General features: G+C 40.9%; 1 protein-coding gene across 10 annotated transcripts in view; it reads right to left on the reverse strand.

Annotated features, from left to right (window-relative positions):
• LOC127956183 (neuron navigator 3) overlaps positions 1-19,393 on the reverse strand; it is a 293,499-nt gene that overhangs the window by 127,155 nt on the left and 146,951 nt on the right. For 2 of the 10 annotated variants that reach the window (XM_052553943.1, XM_052553941.1), the window contains exon 1: positions 13,718-14,508. The exons of 1 other annotated variant lie outside the window; for it this stretch is intronic. In XM_052553943.1, coding sequence (XP_052409903.1) covers positions 13,718-13,993 — 276 coding nt within the window. In that variant the 5' untranslated portion in view covers positions 13,994-14,508. Of the gene's footprint in view, positions 1-13,717; positions 14,509-19,393 lie in introns of those variants that run through there. 7 more of the 10 variants (XM_052553942.1, XM_052553944.1, XM_052553947.1 and 4 more) reach the window with 7 other exon arrangements.

Genomic DNA, 19,393 nt, shown 5'->3' on the forward strand with positions numbered 1-19,393 from the left:
AACATAATTCTCCATGTCACTGACCATCAACAAGTACAACAAATAGTTGAACAAATTTCCTAAATTATAGTCTTTACAGTAGTGGGAATGGAAGTCCTGTTGGAGCTATCAGCGGGGGATCGTGTTGGAGAGACCACATATGCAATTCTGGTTTAAAGCTGCCCGATAGCTTCACCAGTCTGTGCGAGTCTTGTATAAGTGGTGTACCCCTTAATGCAGATGTGGTCCAATCCAAACATTCCTTAAGGAGCTGTCTGCCAGGGTTAAGAAGTTTGGTCTCTCTCTATACCATCATCTGCCTTCTCAAGGTCTCGACAGAAGGCTTAGCTATTGGCGGATGGCTACCCCTGTCCTGGGTTCAATGGGTTCTCTAATCTCTATTACAGGGTACCGTTGAGTCCCATCAAAGCCAGGCCTCTATATTGTAGATCACGCAATGGCTTACCGAAATAACAACCTTTCCTTTTTGTCCTCAATCAAGAGCATCACGTAAACCAAAGCCCAATCTGCTCTCCATTTCCTATGAGCAAGAGATGAAAGATCAGGTGCATGTGGCATTCATGCTGCCTCTTGGCCAGACGTAAAAAAGTCCAGCTTTTGGCAAGCACACCTCTTCTTTCATCCCAAACAGACTCCCCCACTGGACCCCCTGTCTCATTTTAATCCTTTCCTTTCAGGGTGCAACAGAAAGCTTATGGACCCAATATCTATTCATGCAAGCCATCTGAACACATTGTCTGTGAGTCAGTGAGTTCACAGTGTTTGTCACCCTGTGGTCTAGAATAAGTCAGAATGAAGTAGGACTAAAACGGAGGTGGGTCTATTTCCCAAGCTCGTTTGCAATACCTACAGCTATCATAAAAGAGAGGCACTATCTGGGCAGATTGTAAAATCAGTTAGTAAGATGGTGGTGGGCATGATACACTGTTAACTTTACTGCTCAAAGCGTACCTGGCAGCAAAGAGGCAGGATCCAAAGTAAAGTGCATCCAGAGTGGGTCTGCAGAAAAGAGTAAACAACTGGCCTATTAAAGTGTAACTGCTTTCAGCCAGCAGCCAAGTGCTACTTCAGAGTATAAACCTGAGAAAACAAGCTCAGACCCACAAACACACTCACAACATGCACATAAACAATGAAGGATCAGGGCAAGCCTGGCACGCCTGTAGTTCCTCTGTCTGCCAGGCAAATATTTTAAGAACTATGCCTACCCACAGTAAAATACTGTGCAAAAACATTGCTTCTCGGGTCCAAGTTTTAATGTTTGCCATCATACTCCTTTTACATTTATGTGGGAGCAATTTGATTGGACCACCAGGAATACATATCCAACTTGTTGACTAATCACTAGACCTGCATGGAATCTGTGCAAAGCTCTATGGAATTGGGGGAAAAAAAATATACCTCCCTTTGCTAATCTGATCAGAGTGCATTCAGTGATATAAACTCCTACTTTAACTACTCATACTTTTTAACCACATCCATTCCAGAATTACACAGATTTTCAGCCCACAATCAATGCACAAATATAATGCAGGGATCAAAAATAAATATTATTTTTTCTACTCGTCTAAAGGTAATTCCATAACTAACACTACCCTACTCTCTGTAGCATTGCACTTTATATATGCAAGGAATATCCATGTCCATATATACAGGTGTATCTCAATAAATTTAAATGTAGTTGAGAAGTTAATTTCAGTAATTCAACTCAAATTGTGAAACTCGTGTATTAAATAATTTCAGTGCACACAGACTAAAGTAGTTTAAGTCTTTGGTTCTTTTATTTGTGATGATTTTGGCTCACATTTAACAAAAATCCAACAATTCACAATCTCAACAAATTAGACCATTAAAAAAACTGTTTTAGTGAATTGTTGGACTTCTGGAAAGTATGTTAATTTACTGTACATGTACTCAATACTTGGTAGGAGCTCCTTTTGCTTTAATTACTGATTCAATTCAGCGTGGCATGGAGGTAATCAGTTTGTGGCACTGCTGAGGTGGTATGGAAGCCCAGGTTTCTTTGACAGTGGCCTTCAGCTCATATGCATCTTTTGGTCTCTTGTTTCTCATTTTCCTCTTGACAATAGCCCATAGATTCTCTCTGGGGTTCAGGTCTGGTGAGTTTTCTGGCCAGTCAAGCACACCAACACCATGGTCATTTAACCAACTTTTGATGCTTTTGGCAGTGTGGGCAGGTGCCAAATCCTGCCGGAAAACTTGGAGTTGTATTACTAAAATAAATGAACTTTTCGATGAAATTCTAATTTATTGAGATGCACCTGTATATAATATCCAATAATTATACATATTATCAATTCTAATATAATAATACATTTTATTATATTATAATATAAAATGATACAGTTATAATGAAACATGTACTGACACTTTCAATATTATCACAAGTTTCTTTTTTTTGGTTTTACAAATCATTTTTGCTAACAAACAAACAAATAAATAATCTATATTTATGTTAGCCATCTAGTTTCTTATTGAATCTGCAGAACCTGCAAAATCAGTGCAGTACATGGAATTAAAAAATGGATTAACTTTCCATTTGCAACACAGCAAAGGCTTGAAACTCTCACACAGTTACTGTTGAGCCCTGTAAAGTCATACAAAAAAAGAGACCTTCAACCATGGGGTAGTACACTAATTCACCCAAAGGTCACCTTTCTGTCGAGATGGTGAAAAACATATATTTTTTCCTTTCCCCGTCTCCCTCCCTCTTTTCTTTTCACCCAATCTTTCATTCTGCACATCTGTAATGCTGCACTCCAGCATCCTGTTTTTATGCAACTCTCAGCAAAACAGGCTTTGCCCCCTAAGGCAGCAAGTGCAAGGATCATCTTTTGCCCAGAATATAAGAGCTGTCACATGCTGCCACACCTATGAACAATTTAACAGAAAAGCAAAAATTGCTGGCAAGTAGTTCCAAGGCTGTTGCGGTTTTGAAGTACACACAGAGATACATAGCAGCACAGCAGGAACTGGCATTTTCTCAATGCGGTGCTCTTTAGCCGGTGGCGATGTAACTTAGCCATCCTTCGTATGACTAATAGCTCCCGTCAACGTGGGAAAATGAATATCAGTGCACGCCTTGGTTATATACACCAGCAAAGCAGCCCGCTTGGAGACTCTGTGCCAGTGCTACGGGTGTACGTACGTCTGGCATATGAGTGTATGTATGAGATCAAAGGATACAAAGCATGGCACACTCCCACCCTATATAATGTGCTTCTAATCTAAAGCTACCTCTTAATGGGTTTTAATTAAACCCGATTTACTCCAGATTACTATAATATTGGCTCACTTTGACTACACAGAAAGGAGGGTTGTGATCCGTGAAAGACAAGCAGACCTCTTCATCCACCCTCTCTTCCCTTACCCAGTCCTATTTGTTCTTTCCCTTCTTCTCTCAGCTGCTCCTTTATAAAATTACTATAAAGCATGAGTGAGAGAGAGCGGAAACAGGCAGATGTGGGCCGATTAAAGCTTTAAAAGTCTGCAGTAGGTGCTTCCAAGTCTTTCTCATGCACATCTTCTTTGAAGGTGAGCAGGGGTGTGAGCCAGACACACATCACCACTTCAGCACGCAGTGCCAATTCAACTGAACTAGCCTTGCTGAAAAGACCAGCATTATGCTGTTTTAGATGCTGGGGTACTGGCACTGGTGAATGTGTGCTGGTGCACTGGTCTATCCATTAGGCTTCTTAAAGGGATGGAGAAAATTATGTTGTAATTTTCTTGCACTCATGTTGTTCTAAACCTGTATTGTAATTTGCTAATTAAAAAGAAAACTACTAAAAATAGATAAGTGATTAAATGAATGGATGAATAAACAAACGAATGCATTAATGTTTTCTTGGCATCATTTATATTATACTGGATAATGTATTATTATTTTAAATTAGCTTTGTTTGTATTTTTTTATTTTAATTTTAGTTTGTTCTAGTAATTTTGTTGTGCTTTTCTCTTTGATTTTTGTAGATACCCGGTATGCCGATATTTATCAACTTACTTTGGCCAATAGCCAATGCCCATACCAATATATTTCCTTTTGTTTGGAAACAACACCAAGTCTTGCATGTGTGGAAATTATAAACACATAATTTTTAATAGATCGTAGGAGATAAGTGTATGAGTGTATAAATAGTGTTGTGTGTTCCACAGTTATTGTCAAGTGTTCATGAGATGCATTGCATGAGGGAAGAAATTGCTCCTGTGTTTGGCCGTTCTGGTGTTCAGAGCTCTGTAGCATCGACCAGATGGCAACAGTTCAAGAAGAGAGTGTGCTGGATTTGAAGGGTCCCGAGTGGTTTTGCCAGCCCCAGATTTTTTGCTCACTCTGGATGAGTACAGTTTTTGGAGTGGGGAGGGTTGTACCAATGATTCGCTTAGCAGTCCGGACTACCCTCTGTAGTCTCCTGAGGTGAGATTTGGTAGCTGAGCTGAACCAGACAGGTACAGAGTAAACTTGTTTTTAGCAACTCCTGTGGCAGGTGGAACTTCCTCAGCTGGCGAAGGAAGTACAACCTCTGCTGATCCTTATTAACAATGGAGTCAATGTGAATGTCCCACTTCAGGTCCTGAGAGATAGTGGTGCCCAGGAACCTAAATCGCTCCACTGCAGTCACAGTGCTGTTCATGATGGTGAGTGGCGGAAGTGCAGGAGGTTTCTCCTGAAGTCCACGATCATCTCCACAGTTTTGAGCGTGTTCAGCTCCAGGTTGTTAAGGCTGCACCAGACAGCCAGCTCTTTATCCTCCTGTCTGTAAACAGACTCATTGCCATCCTGGAAAAGTCAGATGAGTGTGGTGTCGTCTGCAAACTTCAGGAGCTTGACAGAGGGGTCTTTAGAGGGTGCAGTCATTGGTGTAAAGGGAGAAGAGCAGTGGGGAAAGAACACAACCCTGAGGAGCTCCAGTGTTGATCGTACGAGAGCTGGATGTGAGTTTTCCCAGCCTCACTAGCTGCTGCCTGTCTGTTAGGAGGCTGTTGATCCGCTGACAGATGGAGGTGGGCACGGAAAGCTGAGTTAGTTTGGGCAGGACGAGGTTTGGAATGATCGTGTTAAAGGCCTAGCTGAAGTCCACAAACAGGATCCTCACATAAGTCCCTGGTCTGTCTAAATGTTGCAGAACATAATGCAACCCCATGTTTACTGCATCGTCTAAAGACCTATTTGCTCTGTAGGCAAACTTAAAGAGGATCCAGCAAGGGTCCAGTAATGTACTTCAGGTGGGCCAGCACCCCTATTTCAAATGACTTCATGACCACAGACGTTAGAGCCACAGGCCTGTAATCATTTAGTCATGTACGTTTGGATTTATTTAGGATGGGGATGATGGTGGGGCATTTGAAGCATGAAGGGACTTTGCACAGCTCCATTGATCTGTTGAAGATCTGTGTGAAGATGGGGGCCAGCTGGTCAGCACAGGATTTCAGACAGGCTGGTGTAACACAATCTGGGGCTGGTGCCTTTTTCCTTTTCTGCTTCCGGAAGACCTGGCGCACCTCGTCTTTGCTGATCTGAATTGCAGGTGTGGGGGAGAGGTGGGTTGCAGGAGGTGTGAATGGTCATGAGGAGAGGTGTTCTGGGTGGGTGTGGTTTTTTTTCTTCAAACCTGCAGCAAAACTCATTCAGATCGTCTGCCAGTTGTTGATTCTCCATGGTACTGTGGGATGGTGTCTTGTAGTTGGTGATCTCTTTCAGAACTGAGTCCTTAGTGTTTCCGAATAATTCCTCTTTGCCACTCCGATCTCCTTTTACAGTGTGTATTTGGCCTGTTTATACAAGACATTGTCTCCCTTCCTGTAAGCATCTTCTTTGGCCTGATGGAGCTGTCTGAGTTTGGCAGTGAATCATGGCTTGTCGTTGTTGTAAGTTAGAAGAGTACTGGTAGGAATGCACATATCTTCACAGAAACTGATATATGATGTTACAGTTTCTGTCAGCTTATCCAGATCATCCAGATAAAAAGCCTTTATTCACATTCTGGCCATCTCAATAAACAATTAACATCTCAATAAATGCATCAGTGTGCAGAGCTTTAGGCATTTTGATCGTGTCTGTGATCTCATGTTTACGGAGTCGGCCAGAATGTGAATAAAAGCTTTTTTTTTACATTTTGGGCCTTGTATTCTATTTTGTTCTCTCTTTTTTTTTGCAGTTATGACGTAAATGCTACCATAATCACAAACCAACATACCTCCCAGACAGCTTCAAATTGAAGTCCGTGCGAAGGTACACCCGCTAACCGATACCGACATAGCAGCGGAGGAAAAGAGACAATCAGTCTGCGATTGGCTCGAGTCACTATCTGCAATGATGAGTGTGTTATCACATGGCTTCACTGAGACACAACGGACCCCTGTGCCACTGTCATAACCGCAGTAATGGACTGTTCACTCAAAGGTAACCTCCCCTTCACACTTGAACATTATGAGAGAATATTTGTTTGCACATTTTTATTTTTTGGGATATTCAAGGCCCATCAAACATCAACCACTGTGTTAATGGCTGACCTAAACCATGCATGAACCATTTGCAAGACAATAGTTCTCTCTCTCTCTCTCTCTCTCTCTCTCTCTCTCTCTATATATATATATATATATAGACTCAAAGAAAATGTTCAAAACATTATACTATTAAGAAGATTACACCATAATTATGAGATTAGGAGGCTCTGTTATTCGTCAAGGAAGCACAGAGAAGAGTTTGTGCGGTAAGAGAGAGAGAGGGAAAGAAAGAGAGTCAAAGTATGTGGTAAAAGCCAGACCCCATCATGTCTGGTCTCCCAGGTCTCGACCTCAACAGTTTTGTTGTCCATAAGGCTGCACTTCACTTATAAACACTGTTAAAGAGGAGCTTAACACATTTTCGAACTTAATATTTAAACTATTAATATTAAATATTAATAGTTATTAAATATTAATATTAAATATTCCATTTGAACGATGGGAAATATTTAACCTCTGGTCTGCAGGGGCAAGATGGTGAGGCGGGATATGAGGATCAATTTTCAGAAATGATTAATGTTTAAACTGACTACAAAGGTAAATATAAAGCTGAGGTTTTTAAAGGAGAAGTAATTTACCACTCACTTTACAAAACAGAACAGCGAGAATAAAAACCCAAAACTTTTGCGCTGAGCAAATAAATCTGAACAATCTCTTAAAAAATAAATTGCCTATCTGATTTATTTTGTTTCTGCTGGCACAGAGGGATGTTTTTTTTATTGTATGTTGGCTGGTGTGACAGGACACACACACACACACACACACACACAGATTAACTCAATTAACCAAATGCAGTGCTGGGGTGAACAACTGCGAATGTCACTGAAACTTTAAAACTTTATAAAAACAAAATTATTGTCTCAAAATGTTTCAATGACCCTATGTATGTTTTAATATGCAAGTGTGTACCACTTTAGTTAACATAATGGACACTATCATTCAACAGGTTTTCAAAAGAGGTATCTTATTCTCATCAATTATGCATTTATTCAATTTAAAATACAATAAAACAGATCAGGAGCCATTACTCCAGTCTTCAGTGTCACATGATCTTTTAGAAATTATTCTAGTATGATGATTTGAGGCATTCATTCAACAATAAATAAAAAATAAGTTAAATATCTTACTGACCCCAAACTTTTAAACGGTACTGTCTTAAAGATTCAGTCAGACTTCCAAGATGGTTTCTGTGATCTTGTAATATTTAAAGATGCATGTGACATTTTGAAAAAAAAAAAAATCTGTTAAACAGTAGCCAGCAAAAGTTTCCTGGAGTGTCCAGTAACCTCTAAACATTCACAAATGTTAGTGCACGAAAACACTCCTCTGAAACACTTTGGACTTTTGCCCATGGGGCAGGAAATCCCATGATTCTGTAGCAGGTCACAATGTAATCATGCAGTCTGACTCACAGAGGGGCTGACAAACTGAACTCTTTCTGTTTACCTCTGCTCTACTTTAGGAACGAGTCAATTGTCGTTTTAGTAGAAAATGAGACCAGTAAACTAGTGAACACAAAAGCCTAGTGAACACAACCCTAAACTAGCAGGAACAAACAGGGTTCCTATAGACCAGCTAGTCTAGTAGTTGTTCAGACAAGCTAACAGCTAGTCGATCATGAAAATACGTAGCCATGCGCATCTCTCCTTTCCTTTCCTGGTGTGCATTAACGGCACGCTGAGATGTCAGCTCTGTCCCAGTCCCTGCTGATTGCTAATGAACCCCATGCTTTGCTTTCACAGATGTTCCTCCTTTCTGCCGAGCCAAGAGAAAGACTGTGTGTGTGTATGTGTGACCTCTGTGTGCGGCATTGGGCTCGTGGCGTTTATCAGAGCCAGTTATAGAGACAGTGCCAGGTGTGTGCACTGCCTCCATCCCTCTATCAGGACAACATCAGAGAGAGAGAGAGAGAGAGAAAGAGAGAGAGAGAGAGAGAGAGCACAAACTGTGAGAATGAGTAAAGGAGAGCAGGGGTCTGGAATGAAGTGAATGCTCCAGGAAAATGAGAGAAGTTTATGTAACAAATGGCAAATGCAGCTGATTAGAGCAATGAAGAAAAGGGAGTACAAGACCAGAAAGATTAAACTAGAAGAATGGAAGTAAAAGGTAGCAGACTAAGCACTCAAATGTGGATGTTCACAGGTTTGCTTACACACACTTTGTGTAAAATTATCCATAGAAGTTAGCTGACAAAACCATGTTTTCAAAGCTAGAATGATTCATAAATAAAGTCAATTATTGTATTTATTTTAAAATATTGCCTTTAAAATAAAGAAATTTTCGGCTTATATACATATTTATTTATTAACTGATTTTTTTTTATTAATTCATAAAAAAAAGGTTCCACAACAATATTCCACACTTGTCGATTATGTGTTCATAATGTTACAAATATTCAAAATAATTGTAATCCATCTTGGATGACTGCTGAGGGCTCCTAGTGGGCCCCGGCCCCCTGTTTGACAACTACTAGTCTTTGGTATGTCGTTAGATAACTAGGTAAATTTGTCTTCACTAGTCAGTCTGTTCTTTGGGTACTTTTATGGCATTAATCAACACAAAAGTGGAAGGGTATACAGTTTTTGTCCCTCTCTTTCATTAACTAATGGCAATAACACAATGCCTGGATGTACTGCCTGGTTTGTGCGAGCAGTTGTCTGAAAGCATGTAGGTAACTTCCGCCTATGGGCTGCACTGTGCAAATAGGTAAGACATTTCGCAGCTCTGCAGTGCCTCGTCAATACACACCATTCAAGAATATCAGATGTAGCAGGGGGGCTCGACCACTTAATGATACTGGTGATAAAGTCCTCAACTGAACCGAGGGAAACTAAATGACATCTGCCAGATCATTAAATGTTATTAGACGTAATTTTTTCTTTCAGATTGAGCTGTGTGCACAGAATGTTCTTGGTCTCTGGACTGCTCACCCCTGTAAAAAATAAAAAAAAACACACACACACACACACACAAAAAAAAAACAGGATGCCTGGCAGGATCTTTTGTGTAGGTTGCATGCTGTTTTTCTCACCAATTTTTCTTCCTGTTTTAACTAAAGACTGATTTGGCTTCCAGGGAAGTTAAATATAAGCTTGCACGGCTGTTTTGTAAACAAACTCTATAATGCGACCACAAAACACTTACAGGAATAGTTCACCAAAATATCTAAATTTTTTTATCATTCACTCAACATTTATTCAAAACCGACAAGACTTTCTTTCTTCAGTAAAACACAAAATTTGAAATTCTGAATAATGAGCTGGTTGTTCTTTTCCTTGGAATTATAGTGGATGGTATGGGGAGTGAAGCTTTTCTGTAAATAACAAAAGTGAAACTTTTTGGTGCTTCTGCATATCTTTTGAAGCTTGAAAGCTTTATATTATCTAAATGAAAAAATCTGGAAATAACAAGGGGGTGTGTAGATAATGACAACGTTTGTTTGCAGGAGTCTGAATGAGCATTTATATTAAAATAAATGACTTGACTCTGAGCAGGAAACCCTTAAAAATAAACTACACAGTGTAAAGCAATAGGTCTGATTTTATCTGAATAAGCACCATAATTGCTCAACTCGTGAGTAGGCACACTGGAAAAGAATTTGAGCTCTTATATTATTTATATTTTTACCAGTCACACCTCTTAAGAGAGCTGTAGGATAGTATGTTGAGTTGTCTAATGGTTCTGAGCCTCCACCTCTGCTTGTCTAAGGTTGAGCGTCATCACTTGTCTTCGGTGTCCTGCACTCTTCCAGATAAGGAGTGCAGCATGCCAGACCACCCATGGCTGCGACATACACAGACAGAAGAACCCCACTTCCATCCTCAAGCCTCAGTGTTTCACCAGTGACAACACCTTTGTTGCTGGGAAACGCTGGCACTGTCCCCTTGAACTCTCAACATTCTCCTGCCTCCCCTTCTAAGACACTGTGAGCTGTCAGTGGCTTGTTTACATTTACTGACTACTTAAACTTACACATACAAAACTTGAATGGGACAAGTACAGAGCTCTGGGGAACTTCGCTATTAGAAACACCAATAAGCTTACTAAGAATGAAGATGAATATGCATGCATGTGTGTCTGTGTAAGCATATGTAACAGGATGAAATAACAAAGATATTTTTCTGGGAGACATTACTGTAAAAAAAAAAAAAAACATATGTTTGTTGATCCAATTATTTTCATATACGTCAAAAACAAGTTCTTCAAAATTCTTCAAAATATCCTCCTTTTGTTAGAAAGTCATACAGGTTTTAAACTACTGTATTTCCCTAGATACAAAAAAAAGAATTTGCAACTGCAAGGTCTGATTTTAAGGGAGTCAGCTTTTAACTGAATAGTTAAACTGTCAACAAAAATGAGAGGTGTAAATATAGCAGCCTAATTGCATTTTATTGTTGACAATCCAGTTTTGACAGTTAAGAGCATCTGGGGCTTTTCACATAACTTTAATCCAAAAGACAATACATACACCACAACAAAAACATTAAAGATTTGCACAGGGCAAAAGACCCATGTTTTTCTTAGAATGGGATTTTTTTTGTCATACTTCTACACTGGATGCTAGAACAACATCTCAGACAAACCTCAATTTCCACATGCAGTATAGAAGACTGTCTTAACCACCCCATATGCATTCAAAGCCAAGCACTCAAAGAAAGATTTTCAAAAAGCTGTTGGGATAATAAATAATGCAATAAATATGCGTAATAAAATATAACAGATGGATATATCTCAACAAAACATTTCTGGATCATTATTTTTGGATCTATATCAACAGCTGTTTTATTTGATGATCTAAACACAACAAAAAGTGCTTGCTCTGAACAAGAAGAGCATTTTTGCCTTGTATAACAGTGAACAGCACCCTGTGTAGTCATTTCATTTTCAAATCAGTTGTTAAGTCAAGTGCGCGGAATGCAGCGCAACGGAAGCTGAATTAGAGTACTGTTCTGATTTTCATTTATTGTACAAGAGTTGTTTAACAAAGAACTTTGCTAATTAAAATACCCTGTTGTTTCCTACTTATTCTTATGTATTTTCTCTCTCCAAGCCTTCCAAACACACCTCACTGCCCTTGCTCTCAGGAGTAAAAAAAGTGTATAAAGTCAGCTATAATCACCAACAAGACCAACCATATAGTTCCTGTTTACTACGAGATATTGCACTTTTGTCCTTTTTTACACTTTCTAACACTGTCATGAGATGAGGCCCTTGCACACTGTAAACGTGACTCCTGTGGATGGCTTCTCTTACAGGCATCCAAAAGTGTTTCTACAGCACACTCACAGTCTATCTACACATTAGCCATGAAGTTGTTCCGTGGGTTTACTTCAAGTCTTGCTCTGCAGAGCTTTTGTTTGTTTGGAAACTTGATAAATTGCACCGGCGGATCACAACACCGCCAGCTGCGCAGTAGACTGATGTCCTTGAATGCAAAGTTTGTCATGAGTTTGTTGTCCCGCCACACGATTCAAATCAAACTGGAGCCGCATAAAGCCTGTGTCAACACCAAACAAGGTGAACATGCTGCCCTCTGTGGGAATGACTACAAACACGTCCAAACAGGCAAATCCACATATACTGAATGAATGCACTCTGACATGCCATTGGATTATGATATTCACTAGCCCCACCAAAACTAGGCTGTCAGGAGAAAGTAAGTACTCCCTCAGGCTTTTCAGCCCTTTCAAAGTGAGTTGAAAGACCTGAGTGGACAAGCCCACATTAGGACTAATTGTTCCCCTGTGATCAGTCAGGAAGGGACAGGTTGGACATTTCTTTTTATTTAAGGAGACAGAAAAACATTTTAAAAAATCAGTCACATGACATACAATAACATTATTAAAATTCAAATATAGTGCTTGCTCTGTTGAGCTTTATGACTAGTCTTAACATTCTCACTAAATTTTTAACAGGAAACTAAAGTGAAAAGACAAGTATAGTCTTTCTTCTCACTAAAGGGCATGACACTTGAGTGAACAGTGTCTTAGGTCAAAGAACACTGAGTTAATAATAAAACACACTTCCCTTCTTTCTTGGCCCCGCTGCCCTGCAGCAACCCCGAACATGCTTGTGACCGCTGCACCAGAAACCCTGCTTAGTCAACCACAACCCTGCTTTGAAGTTAGCACACACTTCCTGCAGGTTGCAAGAAAATACCGCCTTTTAGGATCTGAAAATGAAGGGTCTACAAAATCTCAAACGAATCTGCTTGGCGGGATTTTTTGAAAGATTCTCACTTCCTTCACTCAAAAGCACCCCGCCTTCATTCTGTCTCCGCTCTGGTTTCCAGCCAAATGTATGAAAATTGCTTTCAGAAACCTTGGCATGCTTTTGTTTTGAATGGGAAGGAGTTCAGTGCAATCCATACTTCTCTATCATTTGCTAGCAACTGTGCTTTTTTCAATAAAGAGATGCCTGAGAAAAGAGCAGTAGAGCAGGGGGGAGACACCAACCATCTATCTGTAACGGAGCACCACACGTGGGGGATAGGAAGTTAGTGTTCTGCGCCGCTCCACTACACACAAGGGTTTCTCAAGGTGGCCGAATCTCCCCTGCAAGTACCCCCCCTAAAACTGCCCTCATGCTTCATTTCACAGATAGAGATCTTAATAGCCCCAGAATAACTACTACAACACCCAGCTCGCAAAATGGAAGTATCAGCCACATGAATGACATGGTTTGTAATGATAAACTAGTCATGCTAAAGCAGTACACAGTTCAGCAGTGCGAGTTTTCCTGAAGATATTAAAGGGATAGTTCAGTCATAAAGTAAAAATCTGTCATTATTATGTCACTCTCATTTTGTATGACATAGGTAATTAATTCTATAGTTAAAAAATAAAAATTGTTTAACTTCGTTTGGAATGTCATGAAGGTGAGTAATAACATAATTTTCATTTTTGGAAATAAATGAATACATCCAAATTTATAAATATGCACAACACCTTAACTGCTACCACATAGAATACAAATGTCTAGACATGACAGATCTATGGCACCTGCTAAAATTTTGCAGCGGTGAACCGGGCATCTAGCTGTTCTATTTCCAAACATGCATGAAATCATAATTCCACAAGACGAGTTACCAGCTTGAGGCAACATGAGAGCCACCTGTAGAGCGAATCAGAACCTGCTCCAAACACCAACCTAAACACAGCACATTTTAAATGCCATCATCAGTCTCACTGACCTTGCAGATCTTGCTCTCCTCTGCCTCTCTGCTACTACGTGCCAAAGCTGTGGCTGGAGCCGGGACCAAGCTTGACCTCCTATCATGGATCTCCGTCTTGAGTGACAGCTGACAGGAGAGCAAAGAAGATTCCGTGACTCTGAGCTCCGAGCTCCTGGGTGAGAGTCCATGTGCCATGCTGCTTCTCCCAGGATTGGGGATGGGCAGTGCAGTGTGGATGGGTTTGGACCCCACAGCCGGCTGCCGGAGTTTCGATGCAATGCCAACTACCGGCATAATCCCTCAGAGTGCAAGTCGGAGAGAGAAATAAGGAGGGGAAAAAGTGGAGGAGCTCTCTCTTGTGGTTTTCTCCCACGAGAGAGAGAGAGAGAGAGAGAGAGAGAGAGAGAGCCCTGGATCTGCTCTTGACGTCTGGCAGGGACTGTCAGATGTGGGAGGGGGCGAATGGTCTCTTAGAGAGTGCTGCTAGCGGGAGAGAGCGCAGACACGCTCATTCTGTTGCCGACAGCGTGTGCTGCTCTCAGTAACTGAGAAGGCTCCTCCACTACACATTATCCCCTCCTCCTCTCTCTCTCTTCCACTCCTCCTCTGACAGAGTGCCACTACACAACCAAACAGCTCTCGGGGGCGTGAACTTCCCTGGAAGGTAACCACCACTCTGCTCTCCTCACTGTCTGATTACCCAGACCTGAGTCTCTCTCACATGCACACACATGGATCTAACTCTCTGGTTCCTCCTCTGTCATTTGAAGAACATTCCACAGCAACACGTCACACTCCGAATGAAACTGTCAAAACAGTCTCTCAGTAACCCAGCTTAGTTTGGTGGACATAGACACCTCGCACTGGCTGCAGTTGGAACAACTGGATCCTGTGATGAAAGAATGAGTGCAAAAAGAACACTCCAAAGACAGGGGAAACGTCTAAGGTTGTTTGGAGTGAAAGTAAGTCTGTATATATGTGATGTCCAACACAAACAGATATTGGAGAATGTCTATTCTTTTTAATCCCGGAAACAATCCACATTAAAGTTGTTTGTCTGGTTCCCTGGATTTAGCTGCCAAACTCCAAATCGCTGGGTCTAGTTTCCTTTTTTTTTGTGCTGTCAACTTTACTTTCACTCTCATCTCATCTATCATCCCCACCCAGTTAATGGAAACAGTTGGTGAAGAATCAGAAAGACAGGAAGGCTCGGAGAAGGTGGACTGACAACAAAATTTGTGTTAGACAGTTTGCACAAATTTGTGGCGGGTGAAGAGAGGAACCTGAGAGTGGCGCTGACAACACTGGCACTGACCTCCCTGCTAATTCATGTCAAATAAATAATCAGGGCATTTTCTTGTGTTTAGCCCAGGAGATACGATTCATTTCACATGAACAGAGGACAGACAAATGATCATTGAACAGTCTGTCATTTTGTACCTGGCAAAATGCCTGCATACATGGATTTTCAACTGTGGTGTGGAACTGAGCAGCCCTTGATGTATTAAAGCCTTTATTAAGTGGGCAAAATATGACATGTACCATGGTTTTTAACAGCCGTTAGCCCGGTGTGAGACTTGAAAGGGAGTGAAAGTTTTATATGGAAAGAGCTCATCTGGTTCAGTTTAAAAGCAGGGATGTGTGGAGGAACAGCAAGGATTTCCATCACATCGGAACACTTTAACACTGCAACGTCCAGTTCCTAAGCCTACACTGAGCACCTAAAGTTTATTTAATACCTCAAGGGATAGACTCAACACTCACAAAACTAAGCCTATGTGTATGTCTGTTTGGTATATTTAGAATCAAGTGCATTTAATGAGATGATGAACATGTTCCTCCTACATTAACATCATATTTTACTGTAGAGTGCATTCCAACTATTTTGCTAAGCAATGAATGACACCTATACCTTCAATCTGAGAAAATTATATACAATTATATATTGAAAGAAACTGCTGTGATTTACTCTTCAGTATTCCAGGTGCTCAGAGAATTCAACACAACAGTGAAGCAGGAATTACATTTTCATGTCTTCCGTGTAGAGTTCACCAAGCCACTCCGGAAAGCACTGCTGAATGCTGTACTTCCAGCTACCTGTGTTTTCCGAAGGCGCTGCGGTGAAGCTGAGCTAAAAATCGGCCACTAACTGCCTTGGAGAAGCCAAAGTCAACAGGAGCAGAGCAACCTCCAGGTTCAGTTCCATCTGAGCTTGGTAGGTCATGGCTAGTACGTTGTTAAGACATTCGGCAGCATTTCTCCACATCAGAGTCCATACTCTTAACGGGCTGGTTAAGCGGGGACAAAGATCATAAAACATGATTTGGATGTTGATGGGAATGACAGCAATATTGTTGTTGATGCCGCAGGGCGATGATGGTAATCATAGAGTTCGCTCCCTCGGGCTTGTCTAGTGAAGCACAGTTGACAACTGTGGCCTGTACCTCTGAAGTACCATAATTCCTAAAACAAACAATGCTTCTTATGAGACTGGCCATGGGCAATGCTCTTTGGAAGAGGCCAGGAGCCCTGACAAGAGCTAAATTTATAGCCTTAATCTCTATTTCTGAATGTGGGCTCAGCAGAGTTGCTCAATTCTAGGTAGCCTCCAAAGCCGCAGTGGAGTATCTTGTGGCAGGGAAAAAGGGCATTCCAACAGGACCGGGGGAAGGGGTGGGCTGAGGGAGAAACCTCAAGATTTTCGGGTTGGGGGAGAATTATGGAACACGCAAAAGCCACAGCCCGAGAGAGGAAATAGGAACTCAGCAACTCAAGACTCAAACCTCCTGGCCAAGCATCATAGTGTATGATTAAGTCAACTTGCTGCTTTCCACGAAAGAGCACGAAAGTAAATCTGCTGCTGTGTTTGCTGAGATACTCTCTTTTCTTTCTGTCTGATAAAAGCAGGGGTTCAGCATTATACAATGAGCCCAGGCATGCATTGGGAAATCACCAGCTGACTCGCTCCCAGTTGCCACATTCATCCATGAATCGGAATATTGTGAGAGGCCTGAAGCTTTGCACTGACCGTTTGCAGAAAAATAAATACCAGGCAGAACCAAAGCAGTGGTTCCTGATTATACGGAACATCCCTGTGTGGGACCTGACGTCAGAGAGTGGCCTGCGCTCTCTGTGAAAACAAGCAGCGAGGGAGAGATGGCAGAAAGAGAGACTGAAAAAGAGGACGAGAGAGGGGTTGACCCTCTTGCATCCCCTCTGGACCCTCCCCTGTCAAAACAAATCCCTTGAGAGGCTGATAGTCACGCACCTGGTCCCCACCACAAGCACATGCTTATCTCGCCTCTGCATATAGGATGTCATGGAAATGAAAACACACACAGGGTGCTGGAGTCATGGATTCCTACTCCCCAGTCAACCTTTGATGCCCTCAATGGGCTCTCACCCTCTGCCTGATGGGCAACAGGTTCTAGAGATAAGCTTTATATGGCACTATGATGGTATTCATTTTTCATCATTAGCATCAGAAGAGTGCTTCTTAAGATTCTCTTACCATGCTAATCCTCAAGAAGACTTCTAGTCTGGAGTGAATCATAGAGTATCAAGACATGACAAGGGTTAGAGGTGATGGAAGAACATCTCTTCAATTTATTATTCGTCGTTTCTTCTTTGTATTGAAGTCTTGAGCCCTTAAGGCCACCATGATTGAGACAAGTAGTGAAACAGATTGAAACAATTCATTTTAGTGGGAGCAATTGCACTCTATTTCGGATTCAAAGGGGTGGGAACAAATGGAATGTGAACTATCCTTTTTTCAGGCGGCCAAACTTATAAACACGCATTTAACAAAAATGTCAAAGAAATTCCAGCTGCCCGGAGAACATGTTTGGAGCGGGTGGTTTGGCCACAACCCAAATAGGAGTGGGTGGAAACAACACTACATTGAATCAAGACTGCATCCTGCTTCCCAAAAGGAAATCTTCTACTTTCACCCCAAAACAGTGCTGCCACTGTCCTTATTTGCGGTCAATTTTGTCTACAACAATCAAACCTCAAAACCTGCTAAGTAATCAAGGGTCAATGACATATAACCATGCATTTGATAAAAAAAAAAAAAAAAAAAAAAAAAAAAAATATATATATATATATATATATATATATATATATAAACTGGTATAACACCTGTGCCAAAATCTCAGCAATGAACTCTTTTCAATTTTGTTGGTTTTATGTAGCTTAACATACTTTTATACTATATTAAATAAAAGCTTACATTTAGATTTAGATTATTTTAAAGAGATAAATAAGTCAAGTTAAACAACTATATTATACATGTAAGTATACACATCTTAGTCACTACTTTTTCTAATATAGCACAATGGTCCAATCATTCTTTTAACAATGTTAAATTCCTCATTATGATTTTATGACTGCTGTATTCCCTTTCGACTACTAAATTGAATTCTTCATTCAGCCATTCAGACCATACTCCAGATTCTGTGCAATTTCTTTTAGATAACAATTATGGTCTTCCCCTATCAGTCCGCATGTATTGGTATCTCCCTCTGTTTATTTCTGGTGCCAGATTTTGACTCTTTCTAAACATTTTACAGCTGGTTTTGATAAAACTCAAGCAGGGAACCAGTGCCTTACCATTCAGAACAATAAGCGAAAGACAGGGATGCACAGTAACTATAAATGTGTCTATTGTGGCCTAAAAATAACATGAAAAGGGAGGTCAGCCATCATTCCGGACAAGAGAAAGAGGCCACCGGGCTCAGTCCCAACTAAAGATCCCAGCAGAATAACACTAACATGCACAATAGTAGATCAGCGAACACTCAGCTGCCCAGGAGTCAGCAGTTATGTAGCCAAGGTCAGAATAACAAACATAGACAAACTGTTAAAGGTCCGGTCCTCTATGAGACTGACTGAGAGATTATTGGGTCCAGAAATGTGCACACCAGACATTGTGAAAATTAGATGGAAAGCTATGTAAATAAAAACACACTGATACTGTAGATCATTCAGAGAGAGCAGAAATGCTGCTGTAATGCTTCTCTGAGGCTCAATATCAAGCCCAGAGCCGGACAGTAACGGAGTACATTTACTTGAGTACAGTACTTAAGTTAAATTTTGAGGGATCTGTACTTGAGTATCATTTTTGGGGAGTACTCATGACTTTACTCAAGTACATTTGAGAGTCAAATATTTCACTCTTTACTGCGCTACATTTCTATCCATGACTGTAAGTACCCGTTACTTCTTCAGCCCCATCCACAAAGAGCTTACCCCAATACGATCTCTTTTTTTTCTCGTCTCAAGAAATATTCGCGTCCACACAAAGCCACAAAACGATGTAGTATACATGTCAGACCAACATGTGGCGCTGTAATTCTGCCACAGAGATAAACTTAAAACGGAGAAGAAGACATGGCCTACGCGTACACGCTTGATAAACCTTTGAACAATAATGTTAGTTAATAAAAAGACATTCGTTCAGTGTTTGTTCGTGTTTTTTGTTGCTGTTATGGGATGTAGCGGTGTCTGACTAGGGGCGAGACGTGGGCTGATGACGTCATCGTTTCAGAAAATATACGGATTCACCATCCAGATGATAACGCAAAGGCAGCATTTTCAAATTTATCAACTTCGGGCCACGGTTTAAAAAAAAATCGGTTTCACTCTCCCAAAACGCCGGATCCGTGTGGACGAAACGCCTATTGTTAGCCGAAA

The sequence above is a fragment of the Carassius gibelio genome, chromosome B4 (genome assembly GCF_023724105.1).
Source record: "Carassius gibelio isolate Cgi1373 ecotype wild population from Czech Republic chromosome B4, carGib1.2-hapl.c, whole genome shotgun sequence".
Lineage (NCBI taxonomy): Eukaryota > Metazoa > Chordata > Actinopteri > Cypriniformes > Cyprinidae > Carassius > Carassius gibelio.